This window comes from Rhinolophus ferrumequinum, chromosome 22 (genome assembly GCF_004115265.2).
Source record: "Rhinolophus ferrumequinum isolate MPI-CBG mRhiFer1 chromosome 22, mRhiFer1_v1.p, whole genome shotgun sequence".
NCBI classification, from domain to species: domain Eukaryota; kingdom Metazoa; phylum Chordata; class Mammalia; order Chiroptera; family Rhinolophidae; genus Rhinolophus; species Rhinolophus ferrumequinum.
Window position 1 is genome coordinate 2,218,324 of NC_046305.1, and position 25,128 is coordinate 2,243,451.

A 25,128-nucleotide genomic window follows, 5' to 3' on the forward strand; every position below is an offset into this window, starting at 1 on the left:
GTGAACTCAGGCAAGCTCCTTGTAATTTCTGTGCCTCTAATCATTGAACAAGTTACCCCAAAAGAGGAAAGAAGATCCATTTCATACTAGAATTTTATATCTACTTTTAAAAAAGGGAAAAATTGGAGGAGCTACAGAATTCTTTTCAAGTGGAGTTGCTCTTTTTCGTCATTCATCCCCTTGAAGCTGTCGCCCTGCCCCATAGAACATACTGTCCCCTCACTCAGAAATGGACCAACCTAGTTCCCTCCTCTTCCTCCCCTGGCCTTGACCTGTAGATACAGTGCAGATGAGAACACATCCTTACACGCAATCATTAATCCCTGGTCACGGGGGCTCATGTCTCAAAATCCCAATCTCCAGGAAAATGCCCTGTTCCCCATCTCCCAAGTCTCAGTTTCACATGAGAAATGTGCAGTTCAACCCTTCCCATTCAAGCACAGACCCAGGGTACGTTAAAGTGTAATCAAGGCTTGGAGAAGGCTCTCTCTAATTTCTTGATCAATAAAACTATTAGATGGATTTTGAATGGATACATCACTCTGGGAGTCCCAATTCTTTTAATGTAGAACTTCAGGATATAAACAAACTCAATGTGAAAAATAAACATTTATTACAAAAATCAGTTTTGACATCATACAATGAAAGCAGACAAGGTGTTTTCCAACCCAAAGGGGCGGCTGCAAGCTGCAGAGGTGAATACCAAGGCTGGTACCAACTGCCTCCTCCTCACAAGTGGCCTAGGGTGTGAGGAGACTTACAGGGCAGTGAGCCACCTGGGCCTCTCCTCACACCTCCCAACAGGATACAGAACTGAAACATACTTCACAATTCTCATGCTTACTGAATCATTCCATCATCTCTGCTTTTATTGTCTAATTTGATTTTACTTCCACCTGGAAAATTTTTTTTGTTCGCCTGTGACCCTGACCTGATGGTTTGATTGGTCCTGTTTTTCCTTTTGGGTCCTTGCTACAAAACTCAAACTCTGTTGGGATTTCCAGATCAGGCAGCGGAGTACAGCAAAGCGGTACTTAGTATCCTCCACAGAAATAATCAAAATGACCCTAGAAAACTCCTTATTTGTGCTCTTGCTAGTTAATCAATAGACTGGGGGACGGTGGTAGGTGGGGAAACAGTAATTTAAGGGCACAGAAGGGACTGACAGGAAGACGAGGACACGCAGGCCTGCTCCCTCCTGCGCTCGCTCACCCACAGCCGGACTCACACCCGGTCACCAAGGATCTTTTCCTCAAACACCCACCCCACCACAGAAAGTCGCAGGGACTGCTAAAGATGGAGTCTCCAAATGGTCTGAGACGCACTCCTGCCGCAGGCTCCAGCACTTTCTCCTGCAGCCCCAGGGGCTGGGTGAAGGCACCTGGTGGGCAGAGGCAGACGGCGGGCTTTCTCCCCTCTCAGGGCTCAGCCTCCTCCAGCATAGGGTGCCATCCTCCAGCAGGGGAGGCCAGGCACAGGGAGCGCTGGCACCGGGTCCAGTGTTTGGAGCTCCACCCTGAGACAGGAAGCAGGAAGGGGCGGGACAGGAAGGGGTGGGACCAGCCCAGGTTGCTGGAAAGCAGGGCTTCTGGCATTTTCTTGTTTGTACAAAGGAGACCAAGAGCCTCACTGCCCAACTCACAGCAAGAAGCTTCCACAAACAAGGTTCTTATTTCCAGCAACATCCAGCTGCACACAAACTCACATAAACACCAACCCACCACGAGCTGAGCAGCCCTCCAGCACACACCCAGGTCCGCACAGAACCAGGAGCACATGCCCTCAGCAGACACTACGACACACGTCCCCACAGCCTAGGAGACACAGCGTCAGAGGGTCCATCCAGCTGTTCGGCCAAAGGAAGGATGATGGCTCGAGCCACCAGCTCCAGCTTCCATTTCTTTAAATCAGTGGTTAAAAACTTCTGCTTCTTGTCCCCTGAAAGCTGACTATGCTCTCCACAACAAAAGCACCAGTTTTCCCCACTGACACAGTTGGTGTCAGTCTGTGTGTGGCATTTCCTGTGGGAAAGCAGAGGTGGGAGGGACCTTTTCAGCTGCTGTGGTCCCCAGTCCCCACTTGACAATGGCTGATGGCGGTTATCAGAGCAGCGTGGGAGGAAACAGCTGAGGAATTGGGCTCCAGGCCTGTACGATGGTGGCTGTACCCGGGGGTGAGTGCCCTGCTGCTCCTGCCGTCTGCCGTCTGCTTGGGAGGGAGCAGGCAGCACTCAGCACTCCTGCTCGATCCCTCGGAGGGACCGGAACGAAAGCTTTACAGAGTCCCAGGACACTCAGTGGTGGTGGGAAAGGAAGGGAGGGATGAAAAAGGACGGGGCACAGAGCTGACGTTATTAAAAAACACATCCGAACTAAGATAAAAGTGGGGCCCCCTGTGGGGGGCTAGAAAACAAATAAGGCATCCTGTGAAGCTACAGACAGACATCAGGGGCCAGAGTCTGGTAGCACCTGAGTGAGGCAAACGCAGAGAACCAACGTCACACCAGGAATGAAGAGGTCTGTCGGAACTCCCCCTAGGGACACAAAACACCCAGTCAACTCTCTATTGTCTTCTTGAGCTGAGGATCCCCCAAACACACAACTGCAGGCCAGAGGCCCCTCACTCCAGCTGGGAGGCCCTCCCCGCCCCAGCGTGGGCAGACTTACTTCACTTCGAGCAGTGGCCTGGCTGTATATCACCTTTTTATTTGCAGTCCTGCAGACAAGCCAGAAGATGGAGACACTCAGTCCCCGAGCCCCTCTCCTTAACCTCTGCTTGCCAACTTTAGAGGCCAGAACTGAGAACTTTACAAAAGCAGAGTGCTGGGGGGTGGGGGGTGAGGAGACAGCACAGGGACACAGGGAACAGAGGTAGAAAGGCAGATGTCTTCCCTTGGTGGCCTCCACCTCCAACCCCTTCCCCAGCCCATCTCAGCTTCAAACCACATGCGTCCTGTTCTCAGCTTTGGGGGGCCCCAGCACAGCACCTCACTCACCCTTTCTTCATTCCTGAAAGAGAAGAAATGGGAGCATGAGGTTAGCATGGTAGAGGGCAGCATAGCGCAGGAAGACAGGCAACATGAGCACTGGGTGCTGCGACAGTGAGAAGGAGAGCCTTTGCGGGCAAACACCTACTGTCAAAGTAGCCTCGGCTATAGGCAAACCAGATGCCGAAAATCAAGACTCCAAGGAGAATGAGGGTTACAAGGACGGCAGCCACGATGCCCCCCACATTCAGCTCCGCTGCAAGACATCGAGAGGGCGGGCACGTGAGCGCTTGCTTGGGGACTGTCAGCACCACGGAGCAGGACCAAGCAGACCCGACCCCCATCTGAGCTCACCCTGCCACACCCTCGCTCACCAGCTTCCATGCGCAAGGGGTCTGACCTCACGGGTGTCCCGTACCCATTCTGAGCCTGACACGTGTATTCTCCAGTGTCAGAGCCTGACACCGGGTCAAAGACCTGGAGGGCAGAACACAATCAGCCTCCTGCTTCCAAAGCCAAGTACCTACCTTTCCTGTCCAGACCCAAACGCCACGCTCACCCTGTTGCGTGTTCTACCCCCACCCTCAGGGGTTCTGTATCCCTGCCCCCCACATTCCCCATCCATACCAGCTCCCCTGTCTTGTGGTTCAGGGTGTAGGAGGAGTTGCTGAAGGCACGGCTGCTCTTGGGCTCCGTTGGCATCAGGACCCCGTCCCTGAACCAGTAGTACTCGGAGGGTGGGGAGCCGTCTTGCTCGGAGCAGGTCAGCACCGCCCGGCTCCCAATGGTGGCGGATGAGGGAATGCTGACTGTAGGTTTGGACGGCGGCACTGCGAAGGGAGAGGAGGGGCCGGTCATGGGCAGGGAGGGCCGCAGGCAGGAGGCCGCTGGTGAGCACACCGCAGCCGTCAGCTCTAGCCTCCCTCCGGGCCGTGCCCAGTCCTCCCTAACCGGGAGCTGGTCCCCTCTGACATCTGTGACTGAGCGAGCATTCCCCCCCCACACCACAATGAGCTGGGCAACTGGCAGACCGAGCCTGCTGAGCGTTTGGCGGAGCAACTCATCCCAGCCCCATGGAGACATGGGGCACCTACCGAGCACAAGTAGCTGGACGCTGGCCTCCCCGTAGGTGTTGCCACCTTCGTCAGAGACCATGCACGTATATGTCCCCGTGTCTTTCCGGGTCACAGAATGGAAGGTGATACCACTGTGTGAGAAGGTCACTCGGTCCTCGTAGGAAGCTGCCGGGAGACAGAAGCAGGGGCAGAGTGAGCTGGAGCGCTAAGAGGAACTGGAGTTGGTGGCCCCCAAGCCCTAGGGGGTACCGCCCCCTGGGGGGGGAACCCAGGCGAATCTGTCCCTCCACAGCTTGGGCGGGCAGGACAGGGGTGGAGTGTCTCACCTGTAATCTTGTTGTTGTAGCAAACGAGGCTGGTGGTGTCGCCTTGGGCAAACTTCCACTCCACTCGTGGAGAGGAGAAGCCAGAGTAGGAGCAGGACAGCTTGGCGGCTGCAGCAGGATGGAAGTGGGCGTGAGGAAGGGGCGGGAGAAAACGGACGCGGGGGGCGTTCCCAGGGCCCCCGGGGGCTCCCCTCCCGCCAGCCCCTCCCAACTCACGTTTATTCTCAGCAACTCGGACTTCGGGTTCCGGAGTGAACACGGTACCGCTGCCCAGCGCCAGCGAGCCTGGGGGGCGGGGCATGCCGTCAGGAGCGCCCGCTGTCCCAGCTGACGGCGCCGGGCTGGGGCCTCACGGGGCAGGGCTCACAGCCGCTCACAAATACCTTAAATGCCTTCTTTAAATGCCTTTCGCTAGGACTGTAGGCCAGTACTTCTTTATCAATGGAAACAAAGTGCTTGTTTCCAATGTAACTTCTCTCACTGTGACTCCCAGTAATCTAATTAGGTCCCCACTACCATTTCATAATTCAGAGAAAGCGTCTCAACTGCAGCCACTTGTCACAGTCCTGGCAGGAAGCCACCACAGCGGGAGGCCGGGGAGGGAGGAGGGGAGCGTGGGGCAACCCCAGATGGACTGCAGGGCACGTGTGCTTGGTCAAGTGCTTTCCCAGACGGAGACCGTTTGATCCTTGAAACAAGACCCACAGATCAGCAGGGCAAGTGTTATCCCAATTTTCCAGGAGAGACTGAGATGGGAAGGAAGGAAGGGAGGGAGGTAGGGAGGAAGCCTGCCTGAGCTCACACAGCTGCGTGTGACACGCAGGGAGGACCAGAACTGGACCCTGATCACCATTAGCAACTCCTCCATGCGGAAGGACCGGAGAAGAAACGGCAGAGTAGGCAGGGTGGACAGGAGCGGTGAGGGGGGACATGGGGTGGGGTGGGGGTGCAGCAGGGGTCCCAGGGGGCTCAGACCGCCCAGAATGAGCAGCAGGACGCGGGGATCAGGGACAGCAATGGCACCTGCAGGTTCTCTCAGTGTTTTCAAAGCTCAGACTCATGAGGTCTGCGCTGTTTACAGTTTAGGTCAGATTCCTGTCTTCCTCAGATAAATGCAAGCATGTCGGTTAAATACAGCACACTTCCCCTTTATTTATTAACTACGCACAAAGTAAACATGGTCTCTCCACCTCTGAGGCTTCCTTTGCTCACCTGAAAGGTTTGAACCAGATGCTCTCTAAAGTCCTTCAGGTTCCTTTTTTGGCATTAATGTTGACATACATTTACTTTAATTGACAGACAACGCTGAATTAGTCTGGATAAACATTCTCTCCCCCATTTTAAAGGTGAGAAAATTAGCTGCCTGAAAAGTAAGAGGCTGGTGAAGGTTTCACAGCTGGGAAATGGTAGAGGTGACATGAGCAGACACATTACTCCTACACCCCTTTTTCCTTACTGTGTCATACGTTGATTAACCACACCGTCTCAGAAAAGCCACTGGTTTCATGGAGGCAAACTATGTAATAAAATGGCGTTCTTTTAAAATTCAGGCCCATTTTTATATATAAATTATAATAGCATTACCTTGTATGTATATATCTGGCATTACATTTTAATGTCAAATCTACATTCGAATGTAATAACAGATACAGAAATTAAGTCCAATAGCTTTTACAAAACTGAAAACTGAGGACATGAAATCTCAGCTCTCATCAAGAATGCTGATAATGAAATGCTTTGATTTTTGTCCAAGTCTGTTTTCTCTGCTATAATGATCAGAACTTGTTTTTTTTAAGATTCTCAGATTTTACAATGCGCTACCTGTGATGAGTGCCTGAACCAGACCTCTCCTCAGGAAGGCTTGTCCCAGCCTCGGACAGGGACAGCGACCGCTGCGAACAGAACACTGGGCCGGGACACACCTCCCGCCAGGGCAGGGGCGGGGGCTCCCACTGCCTGATCAAGGACAGGAGGGGTCTGTGGAGGCCTTGCTCCAAAGCCTCCCGGGGATGGGCGGCCACTCCAGTGCGACTTCGCGTGTCCCTCTGCCCAGCACCCCCTCCATCCCCTCCTTCCAGAGGTGTGGGTCCTAAGAATGACCTGGTACGATGACCGACAGCTCAGAGTCAGCTTCCCAAGAACCCAACCTCTGACACCACCCAAATAAAGAACAGTTTCACATTAAACTAAACACTAGCCTATGAAGTAAAGGGCGGCACACATACAAAAAAAAAAAAAAAAAAACAAACAACAAAAGACAGCATATGTGTTTCTGTGTTACTTCTCCCTTTAGCTGATTTTCTTTTCTGAGTCCTCTCAGCTCATCAGATCTGAAGCACATTCAGGAATCACACTCAATACATACAAACACTGTGGACCACACACATCTCTCTTCTCATGAATCCTGACCCACTACCAACCTGGTACAGGCCTCTCTTCTCTTGTTTACAATCCAGGACCCTTCACCTCAAGTGCCTCCCACCTCCCCCCAAGGCAGGACTACGCTTTTCTGCCTGTGTCTGGCTGTTTTCCTGTCTCTCCCTGCCTGTGTCTGTCTGCCTGTCTCTCCCTGCCTGTGTCTGTCTGCCTGTCTCTCCCTGCCTGTGCCTGGCTGCAATACTCAACTCTACTGTGGCTGCATATCTCACTGTGACTCCAGGCTCAAGGCCATGCCCCTCTTATCACCACAGGACACCTCAGCCGATGGCCACTGCGTCCACAGTCCCCGTCTCATTCCTGGAACCAGACAGCCTGCATTAAATCCCCATCTCTGTTACTTACTAGGCTGTGCAACCCGGGCAAGCCGCTTAGTGACTGTGAACCTCAGTTTGCCCATTTGTAAAATGGGGAATAACAGTTTCTACATTCAAAGGCTGTTGAGACTTAAACTAATACAAAGTGCTTCCAACAGTGTCTGACCAACAGAAAGCACCAAACCACCATTATATCTTATCGTTATCGTCTGTACACACTCCCTTATAGGACTTCAATGTTTTCTTCAACAAGACATATAAACAAATATAAATACTGCCTGAAAAATGCTTCCACTCCAGCCCACCAAACCTTCTCTCCTCTATCATTGGAAAGACTCTTTTCTAGAGCCTTCACAGATAGGCCAGCAGACCTGAGGGCTTTCCCTCACTGCATCCCAGTGAGGGATGGGTACACCCACAGTCATTCTCCCTGCCCACTCCCCTCCTCTAGTCTGTTTTCTCTTGCCTCATCCCGGCCTCCTCTTTGCCCTTAACTGTGGACCTACACTTGGCATACTATGCACACAAATGTCCTACCAATGCACATGATAAACCAAAAAAGAAGGAAATTTCATCCTTTCCACTGTGATGTTTACTTTGCTCTAAGTTCACAACAAGAAAGAAGTTGAAGCATCCATATATGTTTGGCCCTTTCCCGTGCAGAAAACCTTTACTCTATCTTGCACCCCGCTCTAGATGGAATGCTCTCCCATTCCTTTTCGCTCCAAGCTTCTTAAGGAAGTCATCCACACACAGCTTCCCGCCAGCACACCCAAGCACCACTCATCCTGCTGAATGGAGTATGGCTTTGGCTGTCACCTTGGAATTACAATGGCTTTTACCAAGGTTATCAGTCATTGTATTCCTCAATTCTTAGATAAGAGCTTCTTGGGAGAAATTATGTTAAATATATACAAGTACATAGGCTATAAATCACACCCCAATTTCCAAAACATTAAAGCAGTCTTAGAATAAGGAACACCCAGCATTTGTTCAGTTACCTCCTGTGGCCCCTGTAAGATGCTTGCCCCGATGGTCACTGCCCAACTAAGAGGACACTCCACCCCTTTGGTTTCTATGTGTGGCCCTTCCGGTCCTCTCCCTGCCTGACTATTGTCTTATTCTCCTGGGACTTTGCTTCCTCTGTCCATCCCTTAATATTAGGGATGCCCAGCATCCCATCCGGGGCCTTTTCTCTCTCCATATTCTCTAGGAAATCTCAAACGCAGCCTGAAATTCATCCTCACCCATGCAAGGAGAGCTCCAGCCACTGCCTCTCACCTGAGCCGCAGACCTGTGGCAGTGCCTTGGGCCACGTCGCACTGCTCGGGGCGTGCCACCAGCTCTTTCCTCCCACGCCTCCCTCCAGGTAGATGGCATCACCATTTATTTGGTCACTCAAACCAGAAATCTTCAGGCCACCACCCTCTTTCCTTCACTCTAGTCAGTCAAACACAGGGAGCTTTACAATGTCACCTCCCAAATCTCCACCAAACTGGCCCCTCCTCTCCATCCCATTGCTACCTTTAGTGCCATCATCATCTGAAGAACTGCAATTGGTCTCCAACTGGCTTCTCTGCTTTGTATCATCCTGACCCATCCTCTATCCCACTGCTGGTGGGAGAGCCAACTCTTACCACCGTTAGAAGTACCCTGCATGGACCATCATTGGATCCCTACAACAACCTTAGGAATGGGTGATTTTCATTTTCATTTTCACATGGGGAAACAGGCCCAGAGCTGTTAGGTGGTGGCACAGATTCAAATCAAGGCAGCCAGTGCTACACTGTACAATACGACCTTCCTCAAAACGCAAATCTAATACTTGCTCAAGCTTTCAATGATTTCACTTTGCCTCCAAGATAAAATCCAAATTCTTCAGCAAGGCAAGAGTTCCAGCACAACCTGACCTTGTGATAAGCTTATCATTTTCATGACACTCTCTACTCTTGCAGTTTACCCTCCAGCAATACGAAACTAAATACTTACAATTCCCAGTAAAGACCAGCTGTGTCACAGCACGCCACCCCTGCCACATGTAACACCCTTTCCCTTTCCCCACTTTCTTCCTCTGGCAGCAGCAGCTCGTCCACATTATTTTCCAGGAAATGACCTGCCCTCGTGACTTGACCAGAGCCAGGCCAAGGCCTGTCCCAGGCTTCCACTGCGCAATGCGAAGCACTGTCAAAGCCTGTCCCCCGTTACGATGACGTCGCTGTGCACACGTGCGTCTCCCTGTCTGACAGTAAACCCTCGGCAGCAGGGACCCCGTGGTAGTCCTGTTTGTGCGCGCTCAGCACTGACCACGATGGCTGGCACCGGTCGGCCCGCACAAACGAGGCCACAGCCCACCCCTCACTCCTACATCCACCTGTTTAGGTTTGTCTACAAAGATGAGCCCACTTTTCAAACTGGCAGATGGGGCATGCCCAAATGAAGAAAAAAACAAACTCAATTCAAAGCCCAATCTTTTAAAAATTTTAGTACTAGCAAGGGTTTTCTTTGTTTGTTTTTAACTGTTCAGCGCTCAGGGATAAAAATAAGTGTTCCATTAATCTTTATTAAAACTTAGTCTCAGAACTTAAAAATTGTTTCTCAATTTGCTTCATAGTTTTGAAAAGAACTAAAGTTCTTTGCACATGGGCGATTTCTGCCTATCATTCTGCGAAAGGGACTGATCTCTGTACCGGGGTTGCAGTGTATCTGTGGGTGTGTGAATGACAGTAGCAGAGGGGGCCTCCTGCATCCCAGGGGAGTGTGCAGGGCTGAAGGTGGGACACGTGCAGGAGGTTTTCTAATGCCAGGTCTAAAATAGCAGCAGAAGGCGGGGGAGATGTGAATCCATGTAAAGTACCCCCACTGTTTCCATGACCATAAGAGCAACCAAGAGACTCCAAGCAGGTCCAAGGCAGCTGAGGCGGAGGCCCCCGGCTAGAGCAGAGGTACTCTGCAATTGGTTCAGGGCTGTTACGAACTGAACTGCATTCCCTCCAACTTCATGTATGAAAGCCTGACCCCAAGGACCTGAAATGTGGCTGTCTGTGGAGAGGGGCCTTTACCATGGTAACTAAGTGAACACAAGGTCCTCAAGACACGCCCTGAGCCAAGCTGACAGTGTCTTTACACCCAGAGACACCTGGGGTGCTCATGCACACGGGCGGCCCATGTGAAGAGGCAGCGTGTGGGCAGCCCCCTGCAGCCCAGGAGAGAGGCCTGGGGAAACCAACCTGCCCACACCCTGATGTGGACGTCCAGCCCCCAGAACTGTGAGAAATTACTGTTGTTTAAGCCACCTTGTCTGTGCTATTTTGCGATGGTGGCCCTGATCCAAAGGTCTAAGCTGGCATCAGCAGTGGGCATTCGTTTGACTTAAGTAAGCATGACGGCATTTCTTTACAATGGAGGAAACCATCAAGGAATGGCAAGGCAATGGGAGAAACTGTTGGCAAATCATATATCTGATGAGAGGCTAATATCCAAAATAGCAAAAAGAACCAAACAATCCGCTTAAACAATGGGCCAGGGATCTGAATAGACATTTTTCAAAAGATATGTAGACGGCCAACACTTATATAATGCTCCACTGTCACTAGTCACTGGGGAAATGCAAATCAAAACCACAATGAGCTGTCAACTCACAACCGTCTGAATGCCTATTATCAAAAGGACAAAAGATAAGTGCTGGGAGGCCCTGGAGAAAAGGAACCCCTCATGCACTGTTGGCGGGAAGCTGATGGGTGCAGCAACTATGGAAAACAGTATGGAGGTTCCTCAAAGATTTAACAATACAACTACCTACCTTATGCCCCAGCAATCCCACCTCTGAGCATTCATCTGAAGACAATGAAAACACTATCCCGAAAGGTTACCTGCACCCCATGTTCACTGCAGTTTTATTTACAACATCCAAAATATGGAAGCAACCTGGGTGTCCATCAACGGACAATGGAATACTATTCAGCCATAAAAAGAATGAAATCTTCAACTTCATCACTAGAGGAATGGAGAAATAGAATGTGCTATGTTCATAGGGTAAGATGCTATCAGCCAATAAAAGGACCTATATTTATATATTTGTAAACCTATAGACATGCATTTACAATTTATATATGACTAGTCCTCAAAGAATCTTATCATGAAATAAATAAAATTTCTGAAAGAAAAATAAAGAATGAAATCTTGCTATTAGCAGACAGCAGCAAGAATGATCACGGAAGCACTGGCTGTAACAGTGAACGAGAAATCACCCAAACGTCCACCATCAGCAGAATGGAAGAATGTGGCATCTTCCCCCAGTGAGGTGCTACAGAGAAGCCAAAGTCAAAAACATACCAGAAGAAACACACTGTTTACGGATACAAATATATGTGGCAAAGCCATAAGGAAAAGCAAAGAAATGTTAACTATAAAATGACACCTGGAGAGGAAAGAGTGTGGAAATGTATGAATAATTGTGGAGGGGTTTGAAGGTATCAATGAAGTTCTATTTGTTAAGGTGGTGGTGGGTGCACGGATGTTCATTATTCTTTAGTCTGTATGTTATGTGTGTGTATATATATACACTCTTTTGTAGGGAAAGATAAAAACCTCTCGCCATTTGCGACAACATAGATGGACCTTAAAGGAGTATGCTGAGTACAATAAAACAGATGAGAGACAACGCTGTATGGATCTCAGATACAAATGCTGTGGGTATGTCATGTACAGCACAACTATGCATGGTGATGGGTGTTAACTAGACTTGTGATCATTTTACAATATATCCCAATATCACATCATTATACTGTACTCCTGAAACTAAAACAATGTGGTATGTCAATTATATCTTAGTAAGAAAAAATAATTATTTTTAAAAAAGGATCAACAGAACTCTTAAAGACCTTCATAAGGCTTGTCCTATACTTTTAATTAATCTTATCTGAATTCTAGACATACCACTTACGGAGCATGACCAATGAATAAAATAATAGTACGATTACTTACTGTGCCAGGTACTCTTCTGAGACATTTACATAAGGTTTAATTCATTTAATCCTCACAATAATGCTATCAGATAAATACATTACTCCCATCTAATATATGAGTTCAGTGGGGAACCAAAATTAAGGGATTTGCTCAAGGTTACAAAGCCAGTAGTGGCTTTGCAGGAAGCTCTCTAGGATTCTAATCCAGGTAATCTGGCTCCAGTACATGACACATTCACAACATGGAAAAATGACATGTTGCCACCCCAAAGGCCAAGGCAGGTCAGTTCGTCCTGGCATAGAAACATGTTCAACATGTAAAAACAGTATATAGAATGTGATCCTACTTTGGTAAATAATAAAAATAACCAGAGTATGCATAAATGATCTCTAAATCTCAAACAACTGACAGTGCGTATTGCCTGAGGGATCAGACCACAGGTGGCTTTTCTTTTCCGTGTTCTATATTTGTGTAAGAGTAAATATGGATTAGGTGTTTTAATTTAGAGAAAAAGAGGGGGAAAGGGAATAGAAAAGGATAAAAATCAGACAGATGACAAGAAGGAAAGAAAAACAAAACAGGAAATATCAAAATAGTGGCACACGGGCCAGCTCGGTGGCTCAGGCGGTTGGAGCTCCGTGTTCCTAACGCCGAAGGCTGCCGGTTCGATTCCCACATGGGCCAGTGGGCTCTCAACCACAAGGTTGCCAGTTCGACTCCTTGACTAACAACGGCAACTGGACCTGTAGCTGAGCTGCGCCCTCCACAACTCCGATTGAAAGGATAACAACTTTACTTGGAAAAAATCCTGGAAGTACACAATGTTGCCCAATAAATTCCTGTTCCCCTTCTCCAATAAAATGTTAACAACAACAACAACAAAAAAATAGTGGCATACACACCAGGAAGCACTGAACGGTAAACTAACACTTTAGAGGTGAAATGAGGTAACAAATGAGTAAGAAATATGAGATTACTACACCTGCAGTGTAATTGTGAGTCTGATACATTTCAAGGAGAGAGAAAGGGCAGGAGAAAACCAGAGCACAGGTCAATTGGAGACAATGTAACTGTGAACAGGAAAGTGGGTAGGTGGAACCGCACAGATGTAGGAAGTGGAACAGAAGTTAGGTACAGAGAAGGGAGGTGGTGATTCAGGCATTAAGACCCAAATCAATCACGCATGTTCTCATACATTTCAGATGAGAGTTGGTGGTGTATAAATCTCCAAGACTGGGGATACAATTCTTGAAAATCACTTTGTATTTGAGTAATAAAGCAACTGTGGCAAATTGTATTTTCCAAAATAGACACCTGTCTATATATTGCTCTCATCTGGCGTGCTTTTCTTACATTGTGACTGAAGTAAAGCCTACGTCTCCTTCTCTTGAACCTGATCAAGGTCTCATGACTGTCTGGGTCAGTGGAGAGATGGCAGAGGTGACAGGGAGCCCCCATATTAAGGCTGGTGCTTCGCATGCATTGTCTCATTAAATTCTCGCAAAAGCCCCTGAGACAAGTACTACTGTTATCATCCCATTTCACAGATGACAACGCTGAGGCTTACAACAGTTACCCCAAATCACGCAGCTACAAACAGCAAGTTGAAAAACTTAACCCAGGTCTATGTAGTTCTAAGACCCCAAAATTATTATGCTACACAGCATCTCCATCATACAAGCAAGGAAATCTCATTCATCCTTCAAAATCCTGTTCAAATATCCCTCGATATATTATGCTTTTCCCTAGTCAAAATTAATCTCTCCTCAACTTCTACGAATGTGGCCTAAGAAAATAATCACAGGTAAGATAACAGATGCATGCACAGGATAATTTAATGTTATTTAGTCCAGCAAAGAAAAAGAAAACCTAAATGCCCAACAAAAGGCGGACAGTTGCATAAATTATGTTACAGCCACACAGCTGAATGGATTTTGCTGAAAGCATATTATACTTAAAAAAAACACATAAATATATACCACACATTTATTCAGAGGAAAGACTGGAATGAAACACCAGCTCTAAGTTTTTATCTCTAGATAAGAAAAGTACATGTGATTTAATTTTCTCTATTTTCCCATTTTTCTACATTGAGCATGTATCATTTCTTAATTTAAAAAAATATATCTTTTTAAAATGTACCTCTCTTCTATGCTCTCAAAACATTTTGTACTTTGACGCCAGCCCCTGGCACACTCTACTCTGTGTTCCGCTTGGTCAATGTGTCTGTGGCTCCTTGGGGACAGAGGAAGTTATGTTCGCATCCTGGCCAGCTCCTAACACTGCTTTGCCCAGACAGAAAATGCTGTGATGAGGAGCTGATCACAGAGGGGGTGGCGTCCAGATGCCTGAATGAAGCCACCAACAACCATCCCTTGTATACAAGCAGGTCAAATCCACCACAGAAAAGCTACTTCTTTCTACTGCTTTATTAAGAAATCTTTGTTTTCTCTATACACCCTGTTGATTATTAGAATTTTACTTAAGTTGCTTTCTTGCCTTGAATTTGTTTGAATTTGTTAAAGAAAAGAAAAAGGAGGGAAACCAGCCAGCCAGTTTCTGGTTTTCTCTAAGAATTCATCCAAACTTCCCCTCTAGACATATGAGCCTCACAGGACCCTCTAACCATCAGGGAGGACCCAGGGCCTCCAAAAGCCACCAGCTCCAGCGGACTCTGCACCCTAACATAGGCTAATTGTTACGGCTACCTCTGTCTCCCCTCACAGCTTTCTTTTTTTTTTTTAATTTAAGGTTTTTATTGGGGAAGGGGAACATAACTTTATGGGGGAACAGTGTGTATTTCCAGGACTTTTTTCCAAGTCAAGTTGTCCTTTTCAATCTTAGTTGTGGAGGGTACTGTTCATCAGCTTTAAGTTGCTGTCTTTTCAGTTTTAGTTGCGAAGGGCGCAGCTCCTCTCCAAGTCCAGTTGCCGTTGCTAGTTGCAGGGGGCACAGCCCACCATCCCTTGCGGGAGTTGAACCAGCAACTTTGTGGTTGAGAGGACACGCTCCAACCAAGAGCTCCAACCAACTGAGCCATTTGGGAGCTCAGCGGCAGCTCGTGTTCAATCTTAGTTGCAGGGGGCGCTGCCCACCATCCCTTGCGGGACTCGAGGAATTGAACCGTCAACCTTGTGGTTGAGAGCCCACTGGCCCATGTGGGAATCGAACCGGCAGCCTTCGGAGTTAGGAGCATGGAGCTCTAAACGCCTGAGCCACCCGGCCCGTCCTCCTCACAGCTTTCTGATCGCAGGTGTTCCCGCTTTTTTATCCCTGACCTCTGGCACAGTGCTCAAACATGGTAACCACCACTGTTTATTGGGTTAACCAATGAATTGGACATTGCCAGTACAATTAGACCCCAGACCTAGAGCTTCCGCCCCAGCCTGCTGGTCTCGCCCCTCCCACTCACTCCTGGAGGTTGGGGTGGGACAGGTAAGGAATGTGTGGACAGAGAGAGGAAGGCTCTGTGAGCCCAGCAGTGGCTGTGCTCCGTCTGAAAAGTCAGCTGGCAAAGGCCCCTAAGGAAGGCAGAAGGTGTAACGGCTGTGTAGGAGAGGGCTTTCACTCCACCCGCCTCCTGGCCTGCTCTCAGCAGAATTTCCAGTTCTACCTGCTCAGCCCATCCCCTCCCCCACCTGTCTCCCCATTACAAGGAAGTTTCTGCCTGCCTGCTCAGGGCGCACTCCAGGGCCTGGCATCTAGCTTCCTGCCAGCCAGCTGCTTGCTCCTGTTGTACTCCCACACTGTGAAACAAATGACACAGCCGGACTTTAGACAGAAACCCTGCTTATCACGGAGTCCCAGGCAGATGAACTCTGCGTTTTCAATGCCTGGGAAACCCCAGTATGCGCCCACTCACCCCGCTTCCCGCACCTCTCACAACACTGAAACCTCTTTCAGTTACATCTGATGAGTGGTCATACAGATCTTTCCTGAACCTTCTGAAAGGAAGCAGGTTTGAGTGTAGAGATCCCCAAGGTCTGTCCTCAATGCTATCAAACATGAAAAACAAGCTCCATTATTTTGTAACCTAGCACAAAAAATGTGCAGCTTTTAAATCTATCGCCAAGCAGGGCTGTCTGCCGTGTCTGTGTCCACAGAACAGGCGCCGCTTGACCCCGCTGACTTTGGGGGGCAGCTAGGGGCCCCCTTAATGGCCAAGACCACAACACCTGAAACACCAACGTGAAAAGCTCTCCAGGGAACATGAAGTGACATAAACAAGATGAAGCATGCAACAGGAGCCTCTTTCTGTGCAAGAAGAGGGAGAAGAAAAAACTGTATGTTGGTATATACTTGTATCTGGGTAACAAATAGCAAAACACTGAAAGCTACATGAGAGGCTATGGGGGGTGGGGTGAACAGGAGACACCCCCACACCTTTAATATCACTTGGATTGTCAAACCACATCAATGTATTAGCCTATTCTAATTCAGTAAGCTTTAAAAAAGAAATTACAGCAGCTTTAACCCAAAGCAAAACGAGGCCAGAGGACACAGACAAGGCGGGTCGACTGGAGAGAGACAGCACCCGGTGAGTGTACAGGAGGGGCAGACGCAGGCCCTGGAACTCCACTGCGACTCACTTCCCAGTTCTGGCTGTGGCCTGTTTCTAGTGTCTGGTTTTTCTAGTTTCTGGTTTCAAGGAAACAGTTCTTTCCTGGGAGTAAATTCAACTGGGGGAGAGGGAGGGAGACGAAAGGGGGGATGATCCTGGAGTCTCCACCTCTGAGGGCAAGCCTGACCCTATGCGGCAGAGCTAGAAAGCACATCAGCAAGGAACAGCAGGGTTCACAGATGGCCCAGACCTAGGGCCGTCCCTCCACCCTGGATGGTCTCAGGGGGACGCTACACTCCAGTAAAGGGGGGCGGGGGGCGGGGGCAAAGACCAGCATTCTAAACTAGGTTTCCCTTTCTCCCCTGTCCTATTCACATGCCTCTCTGCTAAGCAAAAATGCCTCTTCACTGCCTGGGAGACAGCTGGAGACTTGTTTAAGCACAGGCTCTCTAGGGACAGGGGACTGGTGCTCTCGTTAGCAGATATTCTCTCAAGCCCTGTTCTCCGAGTTTAGCCTCCGACCCCTGCCAATCCCTGGCCAGCAGGCTCAGACCGCCCTCTCCTCTAGGTTCCCAGGATGGGGTTCGGCCTTTGCTTAATTGTCAGTCATGTCTTGCTCTGTCTTCTTCCTCAGACAGCAGCAGCCCCGGAGGGAGGAGGCAGAACACGCAGGCATCTGTACATACTTCTGACATCCCAGGGGTTACAGGACAGACTAGATGCTCAACAGCGAGCCCCTACTTTTTTAACTTTTGCCATTGGGGATCTATCAAAGTCTCTCCCTGCTTTCTTTGACCTACTTTCCGAGGGACAGATTCTTCCATCCTTACAGAATCTAGAGGGGACCACAGCTGCCCAGTACGCCTTCATGTGTACGTAATGCAGCCGTGATACTGGTAAATCGTCAGGACAGGGTTAGGACAAGTGTCACTGCTCCTGTTTTACAGACGAAAAGACGGAGCTACTGGCCTGAGATCACAGATAAGGCAGAGCGAAGCCAGACCCCAGGCAGGCGGCCTGGCTCCTATTTCCATCCTCAGCGTACTAATCAAATCACTCTCCCCAGGGCTAGCCTGATTATTTATTAATTTATTTAGAGAATTTTTACATGTTTATTTCAGCCAAACTGATGACATATGCCAGAAGCAAGACCTCAAATGCTCCCACAGCATAAAAGTTTTGCAGCTTCTTTGATGCATTTCAAATTAAGGAGGGAACGTAAAGAAGATTGAAGAAAGCGAGATGGGGATTGGATTACAGGACGAAGTCCAGCCTGATTTAAATGTTACAGGGTTGGTTCCTCCAGCCCAGGACATGTGACTTCCCAGGGCCCACTGTCCTGTCAAGCTGATGCAGCGTCACCTGGGTTGGCCTCCGAACCCGTTTTCTGATTCCCTGAACAGACTACAGGACCTCCCCAACCTCAGAATGGTGCTGTCACAACTCTCTCGGAGCCAGTGTGATTATTATGTGGCACAGAAAATTAGGAGGAAGGAAAGAAAAGGAAAAAGGGGAGAAGGTCGCAGCTCCAGGAAGCTTACAAGCATGACAAATATAGTGCAGAGTCACTGGCTCAGAAAGAGCAGCTCATAGGTTTGGGGGAGGGAGGCACAGTACAGGGCCGGGCAGGCTTCAGTACTGACTATCACACACAATCAACAAACGTGGAGTCAACAACAGTCCTGAGATCCAGGCAGAAGTAAAAAGGTGGGGTAGGCAGACAATGGAAACTGGAGGTAAAAAGGCAAAGGCAGTCAGGAGACCTTTGTTGTCAGTCTGGAAAAGTCATTTCCTTTCTTTGGAGCTGTTTCCTTATCTACACAATGGAGAGGCCATTAGGCTCGCCTCTAGTCCAGTCCAACCCAAAGGCTTATGTTTTTGTGACAAGGGACAAATGTTTGTGACAGAGTAGTCAGTCCATCTGTCTCCGGGCAGGAACCCTGTCTCCACCCTTCAGAACTGAGCAAAATGAATGGCCTTAGAACTGCCGATATCGACGGTAATTGATCATTTCCTTTAACATTTCCTAAAACATGGACCCTGAGGGAAAATCAGAGATTCATGCCGACCGCAGAATGACTGACACAAGCACCCACAGAAGCGTGGGCAGGACACTCAGGGCGCAGACGACGGACACGCGGCAGGTGCGGACACAGGCCGCCGACGGGGGCCCCCGCACCGGGGACGGGCAGGTCCCGGCAGGCCAGCGAGCCTCACGGAGGCTCCGACTGGCTCCGAGGAGGATCCAGCCAACGACCGCGCCCGGACCAGCCAGTCACTCAACACCGATTATTAAGGACTCGGGTTATCCCCGAAAGGAACAATGAATGCCGTTTTCTGAGCAATTTCAGATTTCAGCTGTATTTCCTCTTCAGACTTTGCACCCAGCCACTTTTCCCAGGGCAGCCACCGCCCCGCAAAGACGCGGGGTGCGGGGCAACAGCCGGGGAGAGAACCCCCCACCCGCCTCCATCAGTTTCTCTGGAGCCCCTGAAGGAGCAGGGCTTCCAGGGAGGGGCCCCGGGAGTCGGCGGTGACAGGCTGGTGGCTGCTGCGCCCGGTGGCTGGGTGGTCTAGGGAGGTGACCCTTCCCAGGTGCGCGGCCCGCGTGACCGTGGGCAGGGCCCTCGCGCCCACCGGCCCTCCCAGGGTGAGCGCGGGGAAGTGGAACCAGCGCCCCGCGCTGTGTGCGCCTGCGGACCCCGCCGCTCCCTGGCCGGGAGCCCCGGGAGCGGGCACAGCCGCCGGGTGGGGGCGGGGAGCGGAGCGGGACCGGAGGGCGCGGCGGGCAGGTTTCTGGACTCCTCCCCTCCGCGGGAGGGGCCCGACCCACCAATTCCTCCCGAAACTCCGGGAACTTACACAGGATCACCGACGTGAAGAGAAGCGACTGTTCCCTCCCGACTTTCGCCTTTGTCCCCATGACGACCAGGATCCCGACGCGAGAACGGCCGCCGGAGCCCTGGGACAGACCCAGCTTCGCGCACAGCAGCGCGGACGGAGCTCGGGCCCACAGGTTGAGCCCGCCGGCCCGCCCTCCGCGCTCGATTGGCCGGCGCCCCGCCCCTGCGCACTCCGATTGGAGGAGGCAGCCGCCGCTCCTCTGAGTGACTCACCGCCGCCAGGTGCAGCTCCGCCCACCTCTCTCCCCGTGAGGCTGAGGGGCGTCTTTTCAAGCCCGTGGCGCCTCTGATTGGCTGGAAAACAGTCGCCAAAGGAGACCGACTCCTCACCTTCTGCAGGTGAGCACACTCGGATTGGGCGGCGTTTCCGAAGTAGGGTCTCTTGGACTGAATGGGGGTTGGGTTGGAGCTGCAGTAGGGGGTACCTGGAAGGGGCAGGTAGGGAAGGCGGTCGTGTCGCGCACCCCGCGGAAACCCGCCAGGTTTTTTTTTTTTGATGTTTGTTTGGCTGTACGTTACTGGGTGCTGGAGAAACCTTGGGCGCGTCCTTTATCAAATGAAAACCTCAATAATATGCGAGGGGTGGGGGGAGAGGACCAGGAGACTAGAGGACCATGATACAACCCAAAACCGTGTTCCTCTGTCGACCCCACTGGCAGCATTCACAAGCTTCGAGAGGGCCTGCGCTGGGAGGAGGGAAGGAAAAGGGAGGGCGGGAGAGAGACCGGGGAAAGTAGGATTACTCGTCTCAAGGACTTCAAGCATAAGTACACCAGATAACACAAATGGACACGCAGATGCTCTGTGAGTCTCACTGTGACTATGAGTATGTCCTTCAACGTGCGCGATCTGTCACAAGAGCCCTGTTTCAGAATTATCTGCACGGTGACTAATGGTTGGGTGCTGACTAACCACCTCTTTCTATAGACTATGTTGATACTAAACCTTTCTGTTAATATACTGTTACATCATTTTTAATTGAAACTCATGTTCAACACCTTTACTGTTAGTAGTTTCTACTTCACAATGATTTAATTTTAACTGATCTTTGTGTACCCACGTTACCTGTGGGAAAACTTCCTGATCATTATCTCACTGCACATAAAAAGTTCATACTTTTATACAAAACAGTGATATTCCTTGACCTTTTGCTCCTTTTATCTTTGTTTTCATTCCTTGGTTCACGTATCTTGGGCCAAGATCCACTTCTGGTTCTGCCGTACTTAAAGCAATGTTTATCAAGCACCTACTGGGTGCTGTAGGGGAATACAAACAAATACTAACTGCAATCCCTGGCTTCAAATGGCTTACAGTCTACTTCTAGGAGAAGTACAGGAAACAATAACCAGAGGAGAAACTTCATATTACTAAATCGAAACAAATATTTGCCTACCATGTGCAAAGCTCTCTTCTTTACCCTCAAAGGAAATAAACTCTTGGGGAGACAGACACATATACACAAAGTTAAGTATGAGGGTGAAGAGGCGAAGAGGGAGGAGCTTGGAGAAGAGACCGGCGACTGGGCTGTGACCGGCAGAGGAAACTTGCAGATGGGGGAGCTTGCGCAGGGGTTGTAAGGAACTCTGAGACTGATCGAAGTCTTTAGATGGAAGGGTCATTTTAGAGGTCATTTAGGTCTTCCTCTCACACTACATAGGAGGACCCATATAACCACCAAGAGTTTATACAATACTGCTTAAACTCTTCTAAATATTCTCAAGACGGACCACTCTGCTTTTGGTACAACTCTTAATTGTTAAAATATCCTTTTAACAAATTGGAATCTGCCTCCTGGTAACTTTCAGCCACTGCTCTCTAGAGTTCACAAAATATCTAATTATTCTTTGCCAATGGCAGCCCTTCCTTTCAGTATTTTCAGATACGTATTATGAGCTTTGTAAGTCTTTCTTTTTCCAAGCTGAACATCTTTATAGCCTTCAAAGAGTCTTCTTATGTACGTACGTGTTCACAAGCCTCCCCACCCCCACCTGTATTAATGTCCCTCTGCTGGATCATCCTGTGTTTGTTACTGACCAAGGTCTGAACAAGGCATTGGAGAAACCACCTCTCCATGGGATGGACAGATCTCGGTTCACACCCAGATCCTCAATTTCTAGCTATCCGTCTGTGGTTAGCCAGCACACATCTCTCTGAAACTTTCTGCATCTAAGGCAGTCATGGTAATAGTGGTATCACTTACCTTATAGCAAAACAAGGATAATAAGCTAAGCATTGGGGCCAAGTATATTTTAAATACTGAAATGGTAGCTATTTTCAACATTCTTACAATGTAAGAATGTATTTGCAAATGTAATAGCCAAATGACACTATTGAATTATAGTCAATTTGTAGCAAACTAAAACCCACGACCTTTTACTTTCACTTGGACTACTATTAAATCAGGTCTCACATCCTATATTTGGGCAGTTCTTTCTTGATCAAAGGTTGTTTTGCATGTATCCCTATTCAACTTCTTATTTCTTGTTTTGAAAATGAAATATTAATATAAAGAAAAGTAGACGTGAAATAATGTTACTGATTACTATTAAAGAGAGTAAGTACAAATTGTATGCATCCGGTTATTTCTGTGTCAAACAGCTGTGTGCCCATTTACAAAGCATTAAGGTAATTGTGGATCATGCAAATCATTTGACATTCACCCATTTCCTTCTCCCATAAAGGTGTTTAAATAAATAATAGATTTTTAAATTTCATTGTCATTGACATTTGTTTTCTGTAGTCTTTTTTTAAAAAATAGCAGATTTTGTAAACTTCAAACTGGAGAGTTTGTCAGCAAAGTAGAAAACTCTGAGATTATTAAAACATAAACCTTGACTCTGTCATCCAGTATATTAGCAGTTGCGCCTGAATTTGTGTTACATGCAAGTTTCATAAACATGCTCTCTGTGACAAATCCAATAGGTTAATAAAGATACTGAACAAGGACGGAGTTGAAAACAATCCTGAAGTGACCTCTGGCCGAGCTGCCATGGCACACTGACAGTACTCCCTCCCCAATGTTCTGTCCTGGGGAGAAACGCTGCACTTCTGTCATATGTGTGTCTTATGGATACCTTGAATTTTACAAATGATCCTGTTGGTCACTTTACTTTGGTCTCAAGGAAGACTAAATCCACATTTGCAAATTAACTCCTGACTTCATCCTGTCTTCATCTGACTCTGCTGTTCAATTTCCCCTTAGCCACAACTAGACATACTGTCTAATAAAGTTGTTGCATCCTTTTTGGAACATAGGGTTTTATGCATGTGGATGCCGTGATATGCTACCCAGACTCCCCTTCAGGAAGGAGGGGTGTATCCCCCAGGTGTTGCCCTCTTTGGGAACTGCCTCCACTGAAGAGAGGCAACTAGGGCAAAGGCTCTCCCCTCCCCAGTCACCTAACTGTGTCACATGCGTCACCTCGAAAGAAGTTTCAGTGGGATACTGGGGAGGGCAACAAAACCTGTATGGAGAAGGCTAAAGCGAGAGTGTAAATTGAGGAGATAAAGGCTGTGAGTCTAGACAGTTCAATCGAGATTCTGCTGAGAAGAACAACAGAGAAAAGATGAAGTAGCTGGAGGGGTGTTGGATGAAGACAGAATAGGGATTTTCTTTATGTGGAAATGCTTGTATGCGAATGGCAATGAACCAGTAGAGAGGAAAAAGTTAACGCTGTATGAAGAAGAGGGGATAGCTGCAGTACCAAGTTCCAGAGGACAGAGAAGATGGGCTCCAGAGCTCAAGCTGAGGGTTACAAGGGAGCAGAGACAACCATGCACCACAAGAGTCAAGTATGTGGTACAGTTGCGAAGATGGTGGAATCTCAGTCTGATTTCTTCTGTTCTCAGTGGAGTCTGAGGGAAAGTCATAAGCTGAGAATGCAGAGGAAATGGACGTTAGGAGATCTGGAGTAGGGAGAAGTGCAGAAGAAACTGAACACACTAGGGACACGTACGTGTTAGAACTGGTGAACAGTGTTACGTGCCCAACAGAGACTTTGGACATGATTAAAGAGAGGCCAGTCATACAGGTCTGAATGGAAATAACTTCCCCACTGTAAGATAATGAAAGAATTGTTTTTTGTGTGTGTGTTTTTAATTATTTTTTAAATTGGGGTATAATTGACATATAGCATTATGTTAGTTTCAGGTGTACAACATAATGATTTGGTATTTGTATACATTGCAAAGTGAAAACCATAGTTAAGTCTACTTAACATCTGTTACCATACGTACTTACAACTTATTTTTTCTTAGGATGAGGACTTTTTTTTTTTTTTTTTAAAGGAGGGTGCGGCTCACAGTGGCCCATGTGGGGATCGAACCGGCAACCTTGGTGTTGTTAGCACCACACTCCAACTAACTGAGGTAACCAGCCACCCTGGGATGAAGACTTTTAAGATCTACTCTCTTATAAACTTTTAAATATGCAATACAGTATGAAAGAATTCTTATTGATGGTTTCTATTTTTAAATCTTTGATCCATTTGAAATTTATTTTGGTACGTGGTATGGGGTATAGAACCTATCTATCTATCCATATGCATTGTTTTCATTACTAAGGATTTAATATATATTTTAATAAATGGCAGGGCTTGCTCCCCTCGTCGACATCCTTTTTCTAGCTTTTCTTGGTTCTTCGTTTGCTTTCTTTTTCTAGCTATTCTTAATTTCAAGTAAACTGATACCTTTATGAGGCCAAGTCTTCCTACCCAAGAACCTTTTAAGTCTTTTCTTTTGTGTCTTTTTTAAGCTCTTTTCTCTGTGCTTGAACATTTTCTTCATATAGTCTTGAACTTTCATGGTTAAGTTTATTCCAGGTTATGCAGTGAAGAACCTTCATGGAATCCACTACCGGATTAGGAGGAAAATAGTAAATAACAAAATGTCATTCAGGTCAGTTAATTGGCGTACTTGCTTGAGGAATAGGGTTAGAAACGGGAAGACTGGTAGAATGGATGAGCTGGAAGGGATTCCCACTGGGAAATACTATCAAGTCTAGTTTCTGAGGACTCAAAACTTCCTTTTCTCATTCTCTTTAGAATCTCTGGCCATGAGCTTAACCTATATTTTCTTTAAATTTTACAAATCTGCTTTCCTATATCCCACTTATCGTGTAACTGTGCTTAGCTCTTCTTCTTTGGTTCATATGAATTTCAGAAGACGCGGTCTATTACTCCCACGTAAACACTAACCAAAATGAAGCTGGTGGTGTACTAAGAGCAAACAAAACAGACTTTAAGGTGGGAAGCCTCACCAGAGATAAAGATGGATGTAATGAAAAAAGGATCCATTCAGGAGGAAGCATAACAGTTCTAAATTTGTACAGTCTGATAGCATAGTCTCCAAGTACATAAAATAAAAATGACAAAACTAAAAGCAGAAATAGACAAATCCCAATCACACTGAGAGATTTAAACATACATTTGTAAGCAGCTGATACAACAGGCAGACAGAAAAATTCTAAAGAGGTAATAGATTTGAACAACATAATAAACTGGACCTAACTGACATATATAAACACTGTACCCCAAGACTGCAGAATACACCCTCTTTTC

At 48.0% G+C, this 25,128-nt stretch overlaps 1 protein-coding gene across 1 annotated transcript; it reads right to left on the minus strand.

Moving 5' to 3' along the window:
* Positions 1-590: 590 nt before the first annotated feature.
* F11R (F11 receptor) lies at positions 591-19,722 on the minus strand. The gene is made up of 10 exons (XM_033093661.1): positions 19,530-19,722; positions 4,605-4,673; positions 4,389-4,496; positions 4,081-4,227; positions 3,614-3,816; positions 3,361-3,463; positions 3,135-3,242; positions 2,996-3,008; positions 2,667-2,715; positions 591-2,533 (listed from the first exon to the last, which is right to left on the minus strand). The coding sequence occupies exons 1-10, from the start codon at positions 19,588-19,590 to the stop codon at positions 2,498-2,500; spliced, it is 897 nt and encodes a 298-aa protein (XP_032949552.1). The 5' UTR covers positions 19,591-19,722; the 3' UTR covers positions 591-2,497.
* Between the last annotated feature and the right edge of the window lie 5,406 nt (positions 19,723-25,128).